This window comes from Artemia sp. Qi Xiang Cuo, chromosome 2, assembly GCF_049724085.1.
Source record: "Artemia sp. Qi Xiang Cuo chromosome 2, ASM4972408v1, whole genome shotgun sequence".
NCBI lineage: Eukaryota > Metazoa > Arthropoda > Branchiopoda > Anostraca > Artemiidae > Artemia > Artemia sp. Qi Xiang Cuo.
The window spans coordinates 48,384,342-48,407,320 of record NC_142795.1 but is presented as its reverse complement, the minus strand read 5'-3'; the positions used below and the strand labels follow the sequence as shown (position 1 = coordinate 48,407,320).

At 36.9% G+C, this 22,979-nt stretch overlaps 1 protein-coding gene across 1 annotated transcript in view; it reads right to left on the bottom strand.

Annotated features, from left to right (window-relative positions):
- Positions 1 to 5,700: 5,700 nt before the first annotated feature.
- The window catches only part of LOC148955306 (uncharacterized), a 162,474-nt gene continuing 145,195 nt past the window's right edge, over positions 5,701 to 22,979 (bottom strand). The window contains exons 8-9 of the mRNA XM_089101403.1: positions 21,612 to 21,791; positions 5,701 to 7,797 (exon numbers count right to left, since the gene is read on the bottom strand). Of these exons, the coding sequence (XP_088957529.1) occupies positions 7,669 to 7,797; positions 21,612 to 21,791 (309 nt within the window). The 3' untranslated portion in view covers positions 5,701 to 7,668. The remainder of the gene's footprint in view (positions 7,798 to 21,611; positions 21,792 to 22,979) is intronic.

Genomic DNA, 22,979 nt, shown 5'->3' with positions numbered 1-22,979 from the left:
TAATATCATATTATGGGTTAGTCTAAATATAAGAGAAGCTGCTGCCTCTTTAGCAATCCGCTTTTAGCGTGAAAATTTAACTTCTGCATAGCAATGCTTCGAAATGAAAATTCAACCTGAAGATGGTTCATCCTTCAATTTCTCTGGGGGATCTGACAATGCAAATTGATTCCTTATGACTTGACGGCTAAGTCTTTGAAGGGGGATATTATTGGCCATTAAAACTCTTGGGGAGTGTCACCACTCTTTTAACCTTTATAAGTAAGCCTATGAATATGATCTTTGCTTCATACTAAAACTAATTCCGAATTTAGAGGGGATTTATCATCCCTCAGTATCCATAATCCATGCTTATTCTAAACAATTCTTCCAACTAAAGGGATGACAAAGGGTAAAGCGCCCTTCTATATTTATCTGAAAATTTGGCTCAGAGAATTTAATTTTTGAGGCTTCAGAACCCTCCACAAAAATATTCACAGCCCCCTTCCCCTTAAAGCTGTTGCACAATTTGTCAATGCTTGGCAACTGTAAATAATGCTAAATATAAGTTCCATGTAATAACCGTTCATTTTGTGTGGCACATATGTTCATGGACGAATGCGCTAGCGTGAGGCATTATAGACTATGAAATTGGAAGGTTATGCATGTAGCTTTTCGATATTCATAAATCGGTTGACTGTCTCAACGTTTTCATTTGACAGCACTTTGGCCCTAGTCAGGCCAAACTGTTGTTCTGCGGACACAGTTGCAGAAACCGATACTTTGTTATGGTACATTCACTTTGGCTACCAAAAAGTTACGCTAAAATCTTTAATATTTGTTCGAATGTGGCCGATGTTCTACGACCGCTGGCTCAATACGATTACATTGGGAAAAATTCTATAAATAAACACGCAGTTGTACTCAACCTTCTTACGAAAAATGTAAGGCTTTATAGTTTTGAATATAGGAGCTTGAAGTCTTCGGTTGAATGTTCTTGGACATGCTTAATTTGACGGTGAGATTTCTATGAAGATTGTCCTGTATTTTGGGAGACTTTTCCATTTTTATAAAATTTTGAAACATTGCTTTGTTAAAACTTCTGACGGGCAACTTTACAGTTAATGACCTTCACATATTTCGCATTTTTATGAAAAGCAGATTCTGCTTATGAATGTATTGTTATTAAAATATCTTTTTTGGAGTTTTGGTTACTATTGAAAGGAGTTGATCTTTGCTTACAGTTCGTTTCCATCAATTGTTTGTGCAGTTATTTGTATATATATATATATATATATATATATATATATATATATATATATATATATAGTACAAAGAGCCCGGCGGCTTAGCCGCCGGTCCCCGGCACTTGGCACGCGGCAGGCTTCTATATATAGATTCTCACTGTCGCTTGCCTTCTAAACGTAGACAATTTGCAAGGCCGTATCCCGGGGGGGGGGATTACCTGGTTTAACCCCCTCCCCCCCCCCCCGAAATTTTTGACCGAGTCGAAAATAAGTCGAAAATTAGTAAAACCTAGGTAAAAATCAGTAAAATTAATCGAAAACTGAGTAAAAAATTAGTAAACCCCCCCGAAAAAAAAAATCCTGGATCCGCTCCTGACAATTTGAGCCTTTTCTTGATATCATGACGTCCAAATGGGCCTTAAATCAGAAGTGGTGCCTTTGTAAACTTACATTTTATATTGGACCTTTAACTTTTGCTTCGGCTTGTTTTTTGTCATTATGAAAGACATATCGCCGGACCTTTGTTTCTTCTAATATATATAAAAATATATATATATATATATATATATATATATATATATATATATATATATATATATATATATATATATATATATATATATATATATATATATATATATATATATATATATATATATATATATATATATATATATATATATATATATATATATATATATATATATATATATATATATATATATATATAACAGGGGTAGGCCGCGATGAGGTGCACGAAAAAAGTGACTTTAGTTACATGAGGACACCAAAAAAGTGACAAAAAGTGACTGCTCAGAAGCCGTGAGAGCATAGTCAGATGGATTACAAGGATCAAAATTACTACTGTAAGACCATCACAGGCCTATGAGAGCCCAAGAAGTTACAGACAGAAAGGCTGAAATCCTTATTTTTTTCTTCAACTGATTTTATTTACTTATGCAAAACGATAACTTTGGTAAATGTACGACTTCAATTATGGCACTAGGAATGAAAACTGATTTATTGAAAAACAAGCGTCCGCCATGACTAGGTATAACCAATCACTGGATATTATGTCATCACTTCTTTGACTTTTTCTAAAGGCGATCAATTAGTTCGGATTTCCTCTTCAGAACAAATACTTCAACCGATTCAGCATCATCTACCCTTTCCCTTTCTTTGGAGCAAGCTTTTAATGCTGCTTCCAGCATACTTTGAGCAAGACCAATGTTCAGGAAGTCCTTCTCTTCCACAGCTTTCTTCAATCATTCCCCTGCCTCTCTCAGAAGGGTATCACCTATTTCCTTCTGCTTAACCATCTCTTTTTTTTTCATACAATGTCTGACTCTATGGTCGCTATTTTCTTCTTCTTCCACGCCCTCTCCTGGATTTCTTGTTCAGCATCCTCCTTCTCAGCTCAAGCTTCTTTCTCTCTGGTTCTTCCTGTCTTCGTACAATAAGGAATAGTTCATAGCTGATCTAGCCAGACAAAGCAGCTTCTTTGTGATCAGCACACGCTCTGGTCTGTTCTCATAGTCATGGAGCGCATCCATAGCAAAAGCCTTAGCATTCAGTGTCCGCTCTTCTGTACACGCTTGAAGGCTAGTCATCAGCAGATCTGACTGAGAGAATCCTCTCTCTACGTCTGCACTGCTATGACACAGCAATGGAGCTGCCCGGACAATCCGACCTAAGGTCTGATATTTGGTTTCACCAGATGGCATCTTCAGTTCCAGGAACTTTTGCCTATAGCTGTCGACTCGAGTACTCTCCGTGGGTGGCGGCACAGGATTTGACTGTAATAACAACCATTCTCCCTGGACTTGCTCAATGTCCGTCTCAAATGGAAGTTCTTTAGCGATGTGGAAGATAACACTGCAACTCATTTTTTGGCAATCTGGACTGGGAGGGCTTAGGCAGGCAAGGCTTCAGAAAAACTCGTTTTTCACAGGGCATTTTGTCAGCAGGTACTGTATGCTTTCTAAAAAAAAGCTCTAAAAAACAGCAGTTTTGATATGCTTTCTAATTCTCAGGGAAAAAATTCCTGTGTTTCAGAATAACGAATCCAATCTAAGAATCCAGGGCAGCCAGGACCCTTTCATTACACAAGGGTTGCTGTAGGTAAACATCTGCAATACTAACTAAGCCTTCAAAACCACTGAGGATCCAGAGATTGACATCATCAGCCAAAAGAACTGTGCATAACCATCTCAGCTCAAAGTGTACCACATGAATTAATGGTTCCTGTCGTTGAAATACACCAGTAAAAGCGGTGAAAGTTGCTGCAGAGCTTACAATAAAATCGATTTCGGCTTTCATTGTTTGCTCTTTTAGCCATTTTATAATTTTCAAATATTTTGCATTTGACATCAGGTCTGCATTCTATCAATGCAGGCAACTGTTCCATCAAGCGGCTTGCTGCTCCCCCTATGGTGAGCCATCTCATGGGGACGTGCTACATAAACTTATGCTGAGGAACTTTAACTTTCCGTTAGAACTGGTTGAAATTGTCAGAACTAGCTGGTCATCCCGAGAAAAAGTGGTAGACAGCAATGATCATATCAGAGGACTCCTCCCCGAGTTCTTCCAGCCCTTTCAGGAATGCATTATGCACTGCATGAATGTTGCAGGTTCCCACACTTTCCTATTGACAGCTGGGCCATCACTTGCAAGCATGAGCAATCTCTCAAGTGAAAGTTCTTCATCTTCAACACTCTGCAGGATTTTCTTACTCAGATCTTCACTGGTTGCATGTCCCATATAATATGTCAGAAGATGCCAACTAGCCACTTGTTTCTGCTCTTTTGACCAGCATTCAACTCTTATTTGAAGCTTCTCTACCCCACCATTGTTCTTTGTTTCATCATATTCCAGCACAAAGTCAGATTTCTGGATGTCTTCGACTAAAATTTCTTGAAAATATGGATAAATAGCCTCTGTCAACAAGCATGTAATTTTTTTTAGCATTTAACAAAAAGCCTTCTGGTACAACATCAGGTAACATTGTTTAGAATACCTCGGCAATATGATCACCTGAAGCTCCAGCAAAGGAATTAGCAATAGTCTTCAAAAACCCAAACTATCTTAGCCCTTGACACTGCATCCTGCTCGCGGAGCATTTCCAGATTCTTTTATGGTACGCTATCGTCACTCTGTGAGTATGGGCGGCGAGTTGAGTCTCGCTGCTGCAGCGAGTCTCAACTGATGCTGGTTTAACATGACAGAAGCATTCTTTTTGTGATCTTGTGCGGCTGCATGTTGAAGAAGGGCCTGGAACCCTTTCTGACAGCTGAGTGTTTTTTTTTTTTTACAAACTTTACAATAGAATAAGCTGTCACTCCCTTTTGTGTACCACTCTTTCACTTTATGCCCAGCACCGTCTTCCCTACGTCTTCCTTACTCTCCAAAAATTTTGTCTTGTCCATTATTTTACAGCGACCTGAAATAAGAATGGGTTTTAGGACGGAATTCAAAAACATGTAAAGCTAATACAAATACAAACTGACAAAACCCGTGAAAACACAAATTTAATCTTACATTTTTGATGTCCTCAGACTTGTGGGCATGCATGCCTTTAACAGGAAATGGTCTAAAATCAAAGAAACTGGCTAACACTGAAAACATACAGAAGGAATCTCGGCCGAACTGTCCATTTGCTAAGCAGCCAGGCAAGAAAGGATGCAAAGTAAACCAAGGGCTTGAAAAGAACCATAGGCAGTTATGGTACAGTAGAACTAATTCAATCTATCATCTTATCTGCAAAAGCCCAGATCTTAACACACACACACTAACCACGTCTATCACAGCCATATACATTGTGCGCCTTGGAATACAGTCCAAACCATCAAAAAAAGACTTACCTTTTTTATGAATTATGCCACAGTCGACAGTCAACTATAAGATATTGTTTCACCAAAAAAATTAGGTTCGAAACGTCGAAAAAAGTGACTTTAGTTACAAAACGACAGAAATAGTGACAAAAATTGACAGGTCCCAAAAAAAGTGACAAAAGTGACAAAAAGTGACTGCGGCCGATCCCTGTATATATATATATATACATATACATATATATATATTCATATATATATATATTATTCATGTTTTCAGACCTTACATAATTTCCATGCGGAATATATATATATATATATATATATATATATATATATATATATATATATATATATATATATATATATATATATATATATATATTCCGCATGGAAATTATGTAAGGTCTGAAAACATGTATATATATATATATATATATATATATATATATATATATATATATATATATATATATATATATATATATATATATATATATATATATATATTTCGCATGGAAATTATGTAAGGTCTGAAAACATGAATAATCAACCTCAGGACAATCTTTGAGGTCTTATTTAGTTCTTATTTAGATAAGTTGGTACAAAGGATTCAAGTACTATTCGAACTTACAAATAAATCTTCAATGAACATAGGAGTTGCCAAAAATATATTTTGTTAGAGGAAATTTTCACTAAACAGTTACTCGGTATGCGTTATATTTATTTGACAGCAAATAGCATAACATTTTTCGTAAAGGTAACAAAAACGGCAAATTTTTAACTAGATTATAGTTATTATACTATGTCCTAGAATATAATTAGTAGTTAGAATAAAATTAGCTCGAATAGATAACACTGAATAACACTTTTTCTGGAACATCTGTAATACCAAGTAATAAAAAAAACTGAAAAGTAAAACAGAACCAGGTGTTAAAAATTTGAATTATTCCACTCGAATAACAAGTTTAGCCTTTTGTCTAATAGGAAAAAAATCGTAAATAATACTAATAACAGCAATAACAAAAGACTCTCATATACTTTTTGAAAAAGAGACACGAATTAATTAAAAAAAACACATATTTACGGATTATTACTGTTAGAGAAGTAGGAATTACTGTTAGAGGAGTAGGAAATTTTAGCTGAAACTTTCACATAAAAAGCATCCTTTTATCTGTGTTCAGTGGCGGATCCAGGGGGGCACGCCCCCCCCCCTCCCTAACATAGTCTAAAGTAAGTAGTGTGTACTTTACTTAATTAACGCAAATTTGTGTTAATAAAACTTGCTCCTAATGCAAGTTTATCGGATCAACCTATTTTTCTATTTTGCCCCCCCCCCCAAAAAAAAAATCCTGGATCCGCCCCTGTCGTGTTAGATGAACAATAGAAGGTACTCATACGATTTATAATATTTCAGAAGACTGAGAACCCATACTTTCGTTCAGAAATGTAAAAATTCGAATTTTTATTTCATAGACAAATGGAAAAAAAGTACTTCTTCAACTAAGTTGTTGTAACTGATCGATTGAAGTATCCACTTCTCGTATTTAGGGTAACCTAATAATTTAGGGCTAAAATGTGATAAGTCAATAACTAAGAAGTCAGGCAATGCAGTAGAACAAAATATCTTTTTTATTTACAACTGTCAAATGGGAAACAATATGAGATAAATTTTAGGGGATGCACATTCTCTTTAAGAGAACCTTTTTTAAACGCAGAGCAGCACCACTGGTAAGGACTGTAAAGTCTAATTTCGTGTTCTTTACCTTTTTTCTATTTAAAATATGCGGGCTAGCCCCCATTTCTCCTGGAAAAAGAATACCCCATCCCCTTCAATGCACCGTTACCATCTTTCCTATTATGTATCGGGGTGAAGGAAGACTGTGGACAGCTATATTGGCTTCTGAAGGCTTGGTGCTGAAATGAGTTGTTAGTAGCAATATTATTATTGCAGATAAACAGTAAACACACTTTTTTAGTCCAATACTTGGTTTTAGTGACTTGCAACATTTTCAGTTAGACAATATTCACACTTATTTTAATTTTAAACTATTAGTTTGTGATTAACTAGAGTGCGAGCATCTATATGTGTCATAAATCAAAAGAAGGGTAGGTATTTTAATACATAAACCCTAAATCTTTAAACAGGTTCGATTTCTGGATTTATATGATTTATTCTTCCTGTTACCTGGTAATCAAAAATGAGCATTATGATTTCCAAAACATTTTTTCTTTTTTTTTGAAAGATGTGGCTTTTGGGGTTTGTGTAACTTTAAATAAAGCGGTTAATACGGAATTCACAAATAATTATATTTGTTCAATCATTTCAGTTAAAGCACTCAGGTCCGTTGCGAACTGTTAAATGAGCTGGCATAGGGTTATATGTGTAACAGTGCATCGGTGTCTTGTGTAAATTGAATTATCTCTTACATAAGTAACTCAAAGTCCTTGGTTAACAGTTGCAAATCACAATTGGTCTTCATTAAGTTCTTTTCCTCTTCTTGTTTTCTGCAATCCTTTTACTTCGTTTTAAAAACAAAGAATCAAGAGAAACTACGGAGCTTTTAAACGATTCCTTAAACAGAAAAAAATTTATCTAAGTACGTTCATCGAATTCACAATATCACACAAGGCATAGCACAACAAACTGGTAAACAGACAGGGATGATGGCCGCACCAGCTTTGGGATCGTCGATATCCTTCAAAGGATCATTTTTCGGTTTTCGCTTTCGAAGAGTATTTCCCTGAAAAAAGAAAAAGCCTTACGGGATTTGGAATTCAAGCACGGATTCCAGGAGGTACCAATTCCTTGGAGCGGTGTTCATCTGAGCAGATTTACTTGACCTCGTTCCAGGTATCAATCATCTGTATGTAGTTGGTATACATTTTTATTGGAAAACGATGCACGAACTAGCTTTTTTTCAAGATGTATTAAAAGCAAATTGGCATTGTCTATCTCTAATGGGTTTTAAGCTTACATATTTTTGCTAGTTATTAAAACAATAGTTAATTTTCTTCCAACGACAAAGAATTTTTCTTTATTTACACTCGGGTGTTAATTTTTTTAGCTATACAATTGTGCTCTGTAAATTTCACACCTTTTTGGAAACTGTTTCCTATCAAACAGTTCGTGGTAACGAACTGTAAGTAAGGAGCGACCCGACTCAATGGTAACCGAAACTCTAAAAAACGGGATTTTGATACCAATAGATACATCAAAAGAATCAGATTTTAATTTTGATTTCAAATATATAAGTTTCATTAAGTTTAATTTTACCCATCAAAAGTTACGTGCCTGAGAAAATTTGTCTGATTTTCGAAAAAAGGGGGAAAGACCCCCTAAAAATTATAGAACCTTAATGAAAATCCCACCATCATATTCCGCGTATCAGAGAACCCTACTGTAGAGGTTTTAAGCTCCTATCTACAAAAATGTGAAATTTTTCATTTTTTTGCCCGAAGAAAGATCACGGATGCGGGTTTATTTGTTTGTTTGTTCGTTTTTTTTTTTTGTTTTCCCAGGGGTGATCGTATCGACCCAGTGGTCCTAGAATATCGTGGGAGGGCTCATTGGAACGGAAATTAAAAGTTCTAGTGCCCTTTTTAAGTGGCCAAAAAAAAATGGAGGGCAACTAGGCCCCTTCCCACGCTCATTTTTTTCCCAAAGTCACCCGATCTAAATTTTGAGATAGCCATTTTGTTCAGCATGGTCGAAAATATGCTAAACATGTCTTTTAGAATGACTTGATCCCCCAAAGTCCCCAGGGGGTGGGCTGAAAGTTATGAACTTTACTCAATTTTAACATATTGTTTTGTTTTTTGGGAATTTTTTAGACTTTTTCAGAGGAGATTTTTTCTGGTAGGTGGTGGACGGAGAGGGTCGGGGGCTATATGGAAGGATCTTTCCATGAAGGAAGTTTTCATGGGGGAAGGGACATTGCTATGAAGGGGGCGCCGGATTTACCATAATTATTAAATAAAAATATCAGTAATTAAATAAAAAAAAACAATTTTTTCAACTTATCAACTGATTGTGATTAAGAGGTCATTTTTAAAGAACTGGAAAAAAAATTCGAACTATAGTTTAAAGAGCAGGGTATTGACTAGGGGGCGAACCCCCTAATATACGTGTTAAAAATTTATGAATATAGAAGTTCGTTACGTAAGTTAATTCTAAGTTACGTATATTTATTACTAATAAAAACGTTCGTAAATAAAATTAAACAAGTTTCGAGAAAGGCATTTAACCAAATATAATATGCAAATTTTGTTTTAATTATTCATGTACGGTGAGCCAAAATCAAAACCTGCATTAATTCAAAAACGTTCAAAAATTAAATAAAAAAAACAAGTTTTTTTAACTGAAAGTAAGGAACGACGTTAAAACTTAAAACGAACAGAAATTATTCTGTATATGAAGGGGCTGTCCCCTCCTCAACGCCTCGCTCTTTACGCTAAAGTTTGACTTTCTCACAACTCTATTTTTTTAAACAATAAAAAAACTTTAGCGTAAAGAGCGAGGCGTTGAGGAGGGGACAGCCCCCTTCATATACAGAATAATTTCTGTTCGTTTTAAGTTTTAACGTCGTTCCTTACTTTCAGTTAAAAAAACTTGTTTTTTTTATTTAATTACTATACTATAGCCAGTTTACAAGGTTTTTCACTTACGCAATTGAAGCCATCGATCGATTAGTAGAGTATAGACTAACCATATTTTTAATGACCTGAAGGCAGGGGCGTTCTGAGGCTCGTTTTATTGGGGAGAGGGGCGGGCGATCCTCGTAAGTTTTACCGAATTGCTACCTGATTTATGCCAAATTTTCTGCAGTAATCAAGAATTTTGCTAAATTTCTGCCGGTTTTTTAAAATTTGACCGAATTGCTACCTGATTTATGCCAAATTTTCTGCAGTAATCAAGAATTTTGCTAAATTTAGGCCGATTTTGCAAAATTTCTGCCAAAATTTTCGCCTTGAGCGAAAAGTTTTACCGAATTCCAAAAAATTTGCCCCCCCCCTCGAGGCGCCCCTGCCTGAAGGTGTTTAAATTATGGAATATGTTGGTTGAAAAGTCTCTCTTTATAAAAAGGTATGACAAATTTGCACCACATTCCGAAGTCGCAAATTTGCAACTTCAGAATGATCTGTAAAAACCTTTGCAGAAAACCCTTATCGAGCATAGTTTTCAAAGGAAAATCCATATTCTTATTCTTTCAGTAGATGAGTCTATCAATTCTGTATAAATGCAAAATTAGCAGCAAAAACCTTTATCCTATAAAGTTTTTTCAGCAAACCATAATTGTTTTTGTTTTTCAAAACTGAGTGGATTTATTCAATACAACTACACAATTAGCTATAAAACCTTACAAAAAATTGTAAGGCTATTGCAGCAAAACAACTTGCAAGAACCAATGGAAAAAGCCCTTGTTCTTGTAAAGCATTCAAGACGAAACAGGTATTTTTACTCTTTTTGAAATAAATAAATTGTATTAATTTTATATAACTGCAAAATCAGCTATTAAACCTTTATCCTTTAAAATTTTCAAAGCAAAACTGTTATTCTTATTGTTTTCAATATTAAATATAATTATTCTCGACATATATTCTATCATTTCATGTTCATTTCTCGTAATTTAAACCGAATTTTTGGAACTTTTTATAGTTTATACTTATGTTCTACAAAGCAAATAAAAAGATATTGTGAAATAGAAGATAATTTCTTAAGTTGGTGATAAAATTAGGTTTCACAAGAAAGATAATAAAATGAGAAATGGTCTATGTTAAGAAAATAACTAAAAGAACACAATTGTTAAAATGGAAAGTAGTTTTTCATCAAGTTTTAAATGTTTTTATTCTCAAATATATGTTTTCTCAGATATTCACGTGAAAGTGATCTTGGAAGGTAATATTTTGCATGATCTTTTGTCCTTTAAATTTGTTCTTCACAAAAAAGAAAAGAAAAATGTTCTGCCATTAGAAGGCGATCTCTTTGCCTATCGCCGAAAGGAGTAAATTATTGCCTATCGCCGAAAGGAGAAACAGATCGCTACTACGTCATTGGCACTTTACTAAAAACTATATGTGTCTTGAACAGTCTTGAAAAGTACAAATAAAGTCGAACTAAATATTGATATATAATACTATTAATTGTTGAAAGATCATCTGTTCAAGATTTTATTTCACTTTAATTTTATTTTCATTTTCCATGCGGCAATAACTAGAAAAGAAAATATTTGTAATATAATTGGTTTTCAGTGAAGCACCAATGGCATAGTAGGCTTTAGACTTTTACAGTTAGGGAAGGGGGGAGTATCCGAACTCTTGTTTGTAGTGAAGCTACATTTTTCATGAACAGTCAGGAAAGAACTAATAAAATTAAACTAAAGATTTGACATATAATGATATTAGCAGCTGAAAGCTCATCAGTTCAAAATTTAATTTTACTGTGATTTCCAAGTTTCTTTTCAATGTTATAGTTAGTACAAAAGCCATTATTTGCAATATAATTTGTTTTAAGTGAGGTGCCAATGACGAAGAAGGCTTTAAACTTTTTCAGTGAAAGAAGGAGACAAAAACCAAACTCTTCTTTGTAGAGATTTTTGTTCGTTTGAAACTGGATTTGCATACTCAATTTAGGTTTAACTCGTTTTAAGATTTATTTACTCATTTATATTAGTAACTATTGTTTGTTTGTTTGCTATGATTGTTTATTTAATTTCGTTCGTTTTGAATTTCATTTATGCCTCAATAGAAAAATATTTTTGTTCGTTTTAAGCTTGATTCGTATACTTAGCTTAAGCTTTACTCGTTTTGAGATTTATTTATTCATTTGTATTAGTACCTGTTGTATGTTTTTTGCTATGATTGTTTATTTAATTTCTGTTCGTTTTGGGTTTCATTTATTCTTTAATTTTCTTTTTACTTTCTTTTTCTTTACCTTTACTTTTCGTTTTAATTGTTCATGTAAGGTGAGCCAAAATCAAAGCTGCATTAATTCAAAAACGTTCAGAAATTAAATAAAAAAACCAAGTTTTTTTTTAACTGAAAGTAAGGAGTGACATTAAAGCTTAAAACGAACAGAAATTATTCCGTATATGAAATGGGCTGTCCCCTCCTCAACGCTAAAATAAAAGTTCAAAATAGGGATCAAATCCTTTTTAATAGACAGTGTACAGAAAATTCACAAAAATACCAGATATTTCGGTCACATATACAGTGACCGTCATCAGTAGTAAAACTGTAGTAAAATTAGTAGTAAAATTATCAGTAGTAAAAATTATCTACCTCCTCTCACAACTCAATTTTTTAAAACAATCTACTGGTCATGAAAACGTCTGTATACTTCCCAATAGCCAATACTTTATGTAAAAATTGGGCAAAGTTCATAACTTGCAGCCCTTCCCCCGGGGACTGTGGGGGATTCAGTCATCCTAAAAGACATAGTTATTATATTTTCGACCATGCTGAACAAAATGGTCCAAATTTTGATCGCGTGACTTTGGGAAAAAATTGAGCATGGGAGAGAGCCTAGTTGCCCTCCATCTTATTGGGTGACTCATAAACACGCATCCGTGATCTTTCTTCTGGTAAAAAATACAAATTCCACATTTTTGCAGAGAGGAGCTTGAAATCTCTAGAGTAGGGTTCTCTGATACGCTGAATCTGATGGTGTGATTTTCATTAAGCTTCTTTGGCTTTTAGGGAGTGTTTCCCCCTTTTTTCGAAAATAAGGCAAGTCTTCTCAGGCGCGTAACTTTTGATGGGTAGGATTAAACTTGATGAAACTCATATATTTGAAATCAGCCAAAAAATCTGATTATTTTGATGCATCTATTGGTATCAAAATTTCGTTTTTTAAGTTTCTGTTACTATTGAGCCGCGTCGCTCTTTACTTAGAGTTTGTTAACACAAACTGTTTGATATGGCTCATTTTTCAGTTTTCACTGTCATTTTTATTTGATTTGGGAAATTGTATCCGGCTTTGAACCCCCCCCCCCCCCAAAAAAAAAAATTTCAACAAAATTACGCCTTTGGTTCAAAGCAGAAGAAAACACCAGGAATAAAAAAAAATCTATTGCACCAAAATTATAATAACTGCTATATTTTGAACTTAGCATAAATGGCATTAGGAAAACATTCTAAATAAAAATTAAATCATACGGAGTTTTGAAACCACAATTGAAACCACACGGAGTTTGGAAGAAGTACAGAGGAAATGATTCACTTTCTTAAAGGATTCATAGACATCAGTTATCCTCTCATTCTATAAGAAAACTGATAAAAGTGAGTGCAAAAACTACCTGGGAATAAGTTTAATTGACATTACGGTAAAATATTTGAGATCATTCTGCTTAACCGCTTCCAGGAGCAAGGGAGAAAAGGACCCTTGAAAACCAAGCCACCTTCCGTCTGGATACAGGCTGCACTGACAATATTTTTGCACTTCGCCTCATTATCCAGCAGTTAGAAAGTTCTAACTTGCCCGTGTTTCTTGACTTCATTCCCCCTTTCGACTCGATCACTCACCAAAAACTTGGAAAATTCTAGAAAATGAAGGAATGCCCCTGAAATTTATCGAGCTGCTTAAGGCATACTATGAGGAGTGAGTAAGCCGAGTTCGAGTTTATGGAGAAGGGACCAAAGAGTTCCTGGTTGAGCTAGGGGTAAAACAGGGCTGCGCCCTGTCTCCAACTGTGTTCATGGATTGGATGCTTGAGAATGGCCCATTTTCTCATCCAGGAGTTCAGATTGGACAGAACCTTTCACTTGAAGACCTTGACTACGCTAATGATGTCGGAGTCCTCTCAGACACAGAAACAGCCCAAACTATGCTTGATGATGTGGTAACATGGGCAGATTACACTGGCCCGAAAGTCAGTACAGGGAGGACAAAATTTATGGCAATAAACAACGCTGAACTTTTTTCGCTAACTGTAAATAAAGAAAAGTTGGAACAGGTCAACAGCTTCACATACCCCGGTCCCCTACTTTATATTGATGGATCTTCAGACGCCGATATAATAATAGTAATCTTTATTCGTTCCCTTTATCACACTGCAATAACATGGGTATCGTCAATTTAAGCACAAAAAAAAAGAAAAGCACAAAAAGACACAGGACCAAGAAAAACACAAATGGTTAACCGTCACCTCTACTTCAGGACAATATTGTTATAAGATCTGACGTAGTAGGGCAAAAGAATTTTAGATTTCTTGTAGTCAAGTGTGATGGTGGGCACTCCAACAGTTTTTTTCCCTATCTCAGAGTTGCTAACCTTGTTTTGTACGCATGGGTCTCTGAAGTAAATGGAGGAAGAATATCTCGGTGTGTTTGGGACTTCAGAATGTCAGCTCCAAACTTCATCAGCATTTCATGCCTCCTTTCCTCCAGGGTTGGGAGCTTGAGTTGGCCCAGGCTTTGTTCATAGTTTTTATAATTCGGCCCTAGAATTATTTTGCAGGCTCTCTTCTGAATTGTTTCCAATTCGTTTCTGTGCTTCTCTGTAAGCGACAGGTGCCAGACAGGACAGCCGTACATCATTAAGGGCATTACATAGGTTTTATAGCACGAAAGAAGGAGTTACTCTGTCATTACAAACCTTCTTAGATTTACAAAGGATTTTAGAAAACCAGATGCCTTTGCTGTGATCTGGCTGATGTGATCTCCAAACGAGAGACCATCACTAAATGTGATGCCAAGTATTTTTACTGATTTTTTTTTGTTTGGAGAGGTGCAGATTCATTTATGCTCTTCTTCTTCTTCAGGAAGTTGACATGCATTACACAGCTTTTCTCGAGGCTTATCACTTGATCAGCTTGATGTTGAAGCTCTGCAACAAGGGGTATGAGCTGATTGGGAGTTTGTGACAGGAAGTGCAGCAGGATTAGCGAAAGATCATCTGCAAATTTATACCTCTGTTTGTGCTGCCTCATCAGTCGGTTGACGACTATAACAAATAAGATGAGACCTAACTTGCTTCCTTGGGCAGCTCCACACGTGATGTCTTGGAAGTTGGATGTTTCCCCTTTTCGAGTTGTACGCACTGTTGACGATCAGAAAGGAAACTTACAATGGTACACAAGAGAAACTGCGAGACTTCCAGGGTACGGGCTTCATTGATCACAGTTTCATTATCAAGCAGATCAAAAGCTTTCACGAAACCAGAAATGATTATTTCAGCAAGGGCCTCAGGATTTTCTAGGTGCTCTAGTATATCATGAAGTAATCTGACCAGATAGTGAGTTGTGCTGTTCCCTCGACGAAAACTGAACTGCATAGGATTGATTTTGTGTTCTACTTCTGCTAGTAGCCAGTGTAAAATAAAATCTTCGAAGACTTTTGAAATGATGGGCGTCTTTGAGATTGGCCTGAGATCGGATGGTGAGGATGATGATGTTTTCTTTGGAATTGGTGTGATAAACGCCTTTTTGAACTTATCTGGGAAAATGCCTTCCAGTAGGCACTGGTTATACACCATAGCCAGTAGGGGGGAGCATGCATGTATCAGCCTTATAGGAATTTCACCAGGGTACGAGGCTTTTCTAATGTCTAGGTTTTCGAGTTTGTTTTGGACCTGGGAAACTGTAATAATAGGGATGGTTTCGATTGGACCATTCTGTGGTATAGTCTTGAGGGAGGCTGTTGGCGGGAAACATTTGAAAAGTGTGCATTAATTGCTTCTGCGGTTACATTCTCTCCTGGCTGGTCCCTCAGGATGGATTTAGACTTCTGCTGTCTCATTAGTTTCCGTATAGTTGTGTGGAACTTTCTTGGGTCACTGGCTGACAACTAAGCAAAAATTTGGTGTCTATACAGACGTCTAGCTTGCTTTAGTAGTCTAACTACTATGTTTCTTTTTCATTTATATTCGTCAGAGTGCGGCTTTGCCTCATAAAGAATGTCTCGCTCTGAAATTGCTACTTTAATTGTCTGAGTAACCCATAGTTTACTCTGTGCCCTAATTGCAACTCGCTTTTCAGGGAAGAAAAGTTAGTACTCTCGAATTGTTTGTTCATAGAAGAGTTCAGTCATGCTGTTTGCGTCTTTGTTTTCGAAAAGGCGGAACCAGCATACTGAATTGAGCCATTCTCTGTAGCCAATTATATCTTCTTCTGTAAGTGGACGGTAGGTGAACTGGTTCGTTTAGTAGGTTTCATTGTTGACTTTGGCCGTAATATAACTGTTGCATGGTCACTGGTTGAGAGTGGTGCTTCCACCGAAGGATCTAAATATATATCACCAGTGAAATGTAGTGAAAATCAAGTCAAGGGTGTTTTCTCCCCGTGTTTTCACTTTAACTATTTGATGCAGGGCTGTAGATCTTTAGATCCAGTTTGCCTTGAGGTCGTTGAAGTCCCCACAAAGGAAGATTCCTGCATATGGATATTTTATTCTGATGAAGTCGCAACTTTGTTGGAGGTATTCAACTAGTTGTCACCGATAAGGTCCTCTTGGTGGGAAAAACACCGTGGCGTATATCAATGAGGACACTTGCCGAGGTAGGCCTTTTGGTCGTGCCCAAAGCCACGAAACTTCGATGTCATGGTCCTTCGGTACTGCGACATCCAGAATCCTGTAAGGCACGTTTTCTTTGCAGTAGAAACCGACACCACCACCATGCGTCTTGGGTTCTCCCAATGCACTGCAGCGTGGGGAAATGTAACAGCAATACCCATCAATCATGGCCAAGGTAGGAGACGGGATCCATGTTTCTGTCATGGGCATGATGTCAATGTCATGTTTCCTTAGGAAAACTTCCATATCCTCTGCCTTGTTATTGAGAGATCGAACATTTGACAGGGCTGTTGTTGGAAAACGGTAAGACTGGATTGGTCTTGTTTTAAAACTTGTGTTCTTTTTCCCTCTTTCCAGGCTGCAGAAAGAAGGATCAGGAGTCTCCAGTCCCAGATCGTGAGTACCTGTTGAGGGGATTTGTGGGATAGTGGGGCATTTTGAATTAGATTTTGCTGTTGTCTCCACATTTAGACAAGTGTTTCCTGTACTAGAATGCTGGTTGGTTTCAGATAAGGTCTCCCCGTCGATTGGTGACTGTTTGAGAAGCTGTGACCAGGGGGATCTCTTGGCTGGTAAGATGAACGAGATGGGATCCAGTAGCTTCGCCTTCGATTGTGATTTGTTTTAGATCAGGTTGGTGGGGGTTCGTTCTTGTGTTTCTCCAACCATTTTGTTGTTGGAGAAAACCCTGGTAGGGGTTCTTGCTGGTGGTGTCTGAGTCAGTTCTGTAGAAAACTTGCGACCTCCATTTGGTTGATTCTTTCGTTTCCGGGTGGTGGTGGTCTAGGGTACGTCTCCAGGTTTTTGATATTATTGTTTTGTACTGGTCAGTTTTTGGATTTGGGGTAGGTTTGATGTCTGCATGATAGTAATTGCAGCGTAAACCCCTGTTGCAAGCGCCTGCCGTGAATTTTTTACACTTTTCAGGATGGATTCCTCCGCAATTTCCCGGAGCAATGAGGCAGCCTCTACTTGTTAGGTGATCTTGGCAGATGGGCGGCAGTATTTCTTCATGACTGAGTCGGCATTTTGATCCCCATTTACAGTGACCTTTTTTGAAATAAAAGCAAAATTCTTTTGTCATTAGGGTATTTCAGTTTGGGTTTTTTTTCTTAAAGAGGGGTCAAAGTGGGAGTTTTGAATCGCATGGGAATTATCTGTTTTGGCTTCTACTTCACTTGACTCGGTCTGAGCTACTGACTGAACAATTCGCGAAACCTTTCTAGTAAATATAAGGTCGAGCGGTTCAGTCATTGTGCCCACACTTGAGGACGTGGGGGATTTCGTGGCCTCTCCTAACTTGTAGCTAATACTAACTCGTGCATCGTTGTTGCTGTGTAGAATTTTTGTGGTGTCCGTTATGATGGCTTGATATGCTGCGTTGGTTGTGCCAAGTTGAGCAATCAACGATTTTTGCTCATTTATGATTTGATTCTGATCTTGAACTCTTTTTAAAAGAACATCGATCAGATCTAAGGCTAGTGATTTTGTATTATCCGTTTCACGGGCGTAGATTCTGCTGGGACCTGATCCTGTTTCTTGTAGAGTTCAATGGGCGTCGTTCCTACTTCAGCCCATGATAAGGAGTGGCTTTCTATACTAGTGGAAGGCTCTAGTACTTTTTTCAGCCAAGAAGAATTTGTGGACGAATCGGTAGTGACTGTTGGGATCTTGGAAGACCGGGTCGCGGGAATATCAGGGAGAGTCGTGTTGATTCTAATGTTGATTGTCGAACGGCATCTGTAGGAGTGGATTCGCAAGTCAAGTGCATCAATAATGCTCTAGATGGCACTCCGACGAAAAATAAATTTAAGTAGGTGGCACCTACGGAGTTGTCTTTCTCGGAATATGTGCCATGAGTTAACAAGTTTTTTTCATCAGGATTAGGATTTGAGGTATGCTTATAGTTTACCTTGGAAAATCCAGCGGGTTTGATTCGCTCGCCTTCGTCTCTTGGAGTTAAGCTTTTGGGCTTGACACGGCACGGCTGACAAAACCACTTGAGTCCTTTTTTTATATCAGTCTGTCTGTCTTTTATTGTCATGTCACTACATGCTGCGTGAACGTATTTTTTCACGCTCGCAGCATTGCATAGAATTCGTGGTCACTTTTTTGTTGCACACAGGACAGAAATTAGGAGTCCCAGGTGTTTTTATCACTCTCCTCACCATATTCTATATTCAGGACAGATGGCCGACTAGATGTGTAAAGTTTTTAAAAATTCAAATTTAAAATTTTTGAATATGTACAATCAGGATCCTTAGTGGATATTCATATGTATAATTACGTTTGTTATATCACGTTTTCTCTCTAAGTTGTAGTACCTTTCGCTTCTTAATGTAACACACCAGTCGCTTCTTATCTCATGCTAATTGTTTCAGCAGAGAAATGTTGGTAAATAAATAAAAGGGAAAAGTCAGTTCCTGCTCACCTATTCTCCGCAATTTAAAGGAGACAGCTCTTGGAAGGTACACCGGCTCTTGCGACAGGCAACTGCCCCTCTTCTTCTTTATATACACAAAACAGGGTAATATACAATTTTAATTTCAAATCGCTCGTTCGCGCCGTAGCATCGGATCATTTATGTCGAGGAAAACGAGGGAAGCGTAGAGCCCCGCTACCTATTCCCCGCAATTTAAGAGTCAAAGGACTCGGCAGGTCCCTCTACGGCCGTTGCAACAGGTGTCCTCCCCTCTTTTGCTCGTTTTCCTCCCAAGAAGAGAAAATGCGCGAATATCACCAAAAATGTGCGAAAAACGGCTGAGACAAAGTGATCTATGGGAATGAAATTTAGCGTCTGGCAACTTTGCACTAGTGGTAACTGCTAATTTGGAAGAAAGAGAGTCACTTTGACTATAGCCTTTTAACTGTGCTTACAAACAGAAACAGCTGTTTTTTTTTATTTGTTTAAATTAGATTTGAGCACAAAAGCCAATACCCATGGCAATAGAAAATAAAATATCAACAGCTTCAAAGTCCAGGTAAGCCAGGTCCAATCATAAGGAAATACACTTAAGATGGTACTTAAGGATAGATATGAGTAGAAAATGATATACATAGGTAGAAATAAATGTTTTCTCACAAAATTATCCAAAAATTCTGGATTCAAGTTTACACCACCAAGTTGCTGTTGTGGTAAGATAGTTACAGATGATCCAACAGCGATTGCAGAAAGCACAGAAGGTCTTTGCCTCCCTCAGAAAGCAATTGCGGAACCGACGTGAAATTATTGCAGGTACTAAAATTCGAATTTACCTGGCTTCGGTTCGAACCATCCCTCTTTATGGATAGGAAGCTTGGTCGGTGAAGCAGTTGGATGAAAATGCACTGAAGATCTTCGAACATACCTGTTTCCGAAGTATTTCTCAGGATATACCTGCGTGACCAGGTATCAAACGTGGATATATGATGAACGCGCGGCATCAAGAGAAACGCTGCCCTCACGATCAAAGAATACCGACTGAAAATGTTGGGCTATGTCTTACGGAAGCTTCAAGAGTACCTACCTCACTGAATCCTTCTAGCTGAGCCCCCCAGCTCATGAAAGAGACGCCAAGAAGGACCGCAGAAAAACTGGTGGAACCTGGCAAAACCAGATCTTGAACCTATTGGGGGGTTCAGAAACTTTGGACACAGATGGACCCTTCAATGTCTCCCACTTGTAGAGCACCTGGCAGCAGACCGCACTAAATGGTCCTAACATGCCTCAAGGATCCTTGATGCCAGGAAAGGTGGAAACCCCTGATTCCCACCACAAGCACAAGTAAGTAAATGCTGTTATAAGCGGCCAATTTACAGGCGTAAACGCAGTTTCATTGACGCCGGCGGAAAGGGGGAAATGGGCTCCTGGAAAACATGTAGATATTTTAAAACCTGTAAAACAGTGGGAAAATGAAAAATATACCAATTTAAATCTTTGTAAGATTAGAGCTCCTGGTAGTACTTGCCCCCTACCTCTGAAATTTCTTATACAGCACTCATGCACACTTTACAGGTCGAAATTGTTGTTAGTGGCAAAAAATAGCAGGATTTAGAACTTTGTCGAGGTACGATCTTTTTTGTTCCTAAAAGGAGCAACAGAACTTTAAATTTCAATTAGGACGACCCTTTTTTACTTATAAGAACTTGAAACTTCCTGTTTAGAATCCTTGGAAATGTTGATTTTGATTGTGCAATCAAACACCCCATGGTGTCAAACTTTACGTAAGGAGTAACCGTTGCCGATGTTAATCTAAACTAAAAAATACAATTTTGAAAACAGTGTCTACATGAAACGAATTTCCATTTTATGCTGATTCCAAATTTTTAAAGTTTACGAACTTGAGAGGTATCTATCAAAAGTTATAAACATTAACAAAGTTGCATAGTTTCAGAAAAAAAGAGGCAAACACTCCCCCTCCAAAACAAACAGGGATTCAGTCCTCTTTTAAATTACATAATCAAATTCCAGACATCCGAGAATGCCCTAACACAACCATCAAGCCCTTAACTTCAAAAAGTTTTTTTTTTAATTGGTGACCAAATTGAACAAATGATCCCAATATGTCGGGAAAGGTGACTTTTTTGTAGAGCTTCAAGAAAATATGCTGTAACACAAAAGCAATGCACAATGGTTTTTCGTTTTGTATTTTATTACACCACGTAAAGAATGAAGCGGCGTATTTATTCGATTTTGCGTTAAATATTACAACTTTCGGATCACATATATTGAAAGCAATTGGTGAATAAAAAACTTGGGATTGCCAGCTCGCTACACATGTTGCACTTGAATATAGTACAATATATTCGTTTGAAAAAAAAACATCGACCAATAGAGGTAGTAAATATAAACAGAGGCGAAATTTTCTTTTCGTCATTAGCGTCTTTCGGCACAAGATTTGGTGTTTAGTGACAGCCAGAAATTTGGACTAAAATCATTGTTTTCAAAATTGAATTCAAGAATAAAAAATAAAAAAATTGATGCCAGAGAAGGTGAAATCGAGTCACATTAGTCCTCTCCCCATTTGGTTTCCTACGATTTATTTGCAATCCCCATAGCTTGACCTACCGAAACAGGTTTCTCTTTTCCTGTGAAAATATCACCCTGAGGATAATACACAGGAGCCCCGGAGCATGGCTTGGTTTCCTTTTTCTTCTGTGGCACTTCAACTGGTTTCACTGCAGCAGGCTCAGAGATACGTTCTGGCTGTAACGTCGGACTCGGGACAGGTGTTGATGTAGTGTAAGGCTTAAAAATAAACTGAAATTAATAAGGGTATAGGTACTCTAGATACTTTTTACAATTTGATTTAGTGCATTCCCGCAGATTTAAGATGAGTATTCTAACTTTACCCACAAGGAGGAAAAGTTGCCTCAAATCAACTGCTTTTCAGATCTCCGATTTGTGATAGCGCTAAAAAGTTGCAAATTTGAGGTAATTCTTATCCGATCAGTACGAGTATATGCTTATTTTATCAAACTGATTTCTTTTCTTTTGTCAAAGTTCTACTCCTGCTGACTGTAGGAGCAAAAGTTCTTTTTTGGTCATATCCGAAGAAGTATCAAAGATTACAATTAAATTTTTAATTTCATCCCAGACTAACCAGATATATCCAGCCCTTTACCCAATCGACTAAAAGACTAGTAGTGTAGGCTACATTGTTTTCAGAGAAATTTTGTCTAAGGTTCTTGAAATTAACAGAACGAAAATACGTATTTTCAAACATCCATATTATTCCAATCCTGGTACATAGTGATTAGCAGTTGGAATTATTTCTTCCGACACCGGCTAGATGAGCTAGAGTTTCTTCTATATATAACACTAATAGGAAGATAAACATTTAGTAGTGTATTTACTTTTTTATATGGTAAATTTTACATCTGTTAATTTTTAAGAATCCACTCTTTTTTTTTCTCTTTTCCATTGCAAATCATTAAGAAAAACATTCATTTGTCAATTTGCCGTTTCCATTATTCCTACCAACTTGATATAAAAAAGATAAGCGAAAGAACAGAAAATGCTAGTCAAATTTTCAAATTAAACTTCAATCTTTTCGATCGACGATTCTGTAGAAGGGCTTTCAATTTTTTTTTTGGATTGGATGTATTTATGCACCGTACCATATATAAAAACTGTCCTCCTATTAAATAATATAGAGCGGATAATTGTCGTAATTGTCGTAAAACACTTAATAAAAATCTTGAAATGTCTATGTCATAAGAGGATATTAAAAATGAAACTAAATGCTAAATATTTTCCCTCAAAATAGAAAGAAAGATTTTTTGATCCACTACGGGATTGTTCCAAGAATATTCAAACAATTTTCCTTATTTTGGAAAGGGGTTATCCGGTAATCTTTTTGTTAGATACACAAATTTTAACAGTATTTTATCCAACTTGTAAGATCACCCCTCGAGATCTGAGAGAGGCTACTTA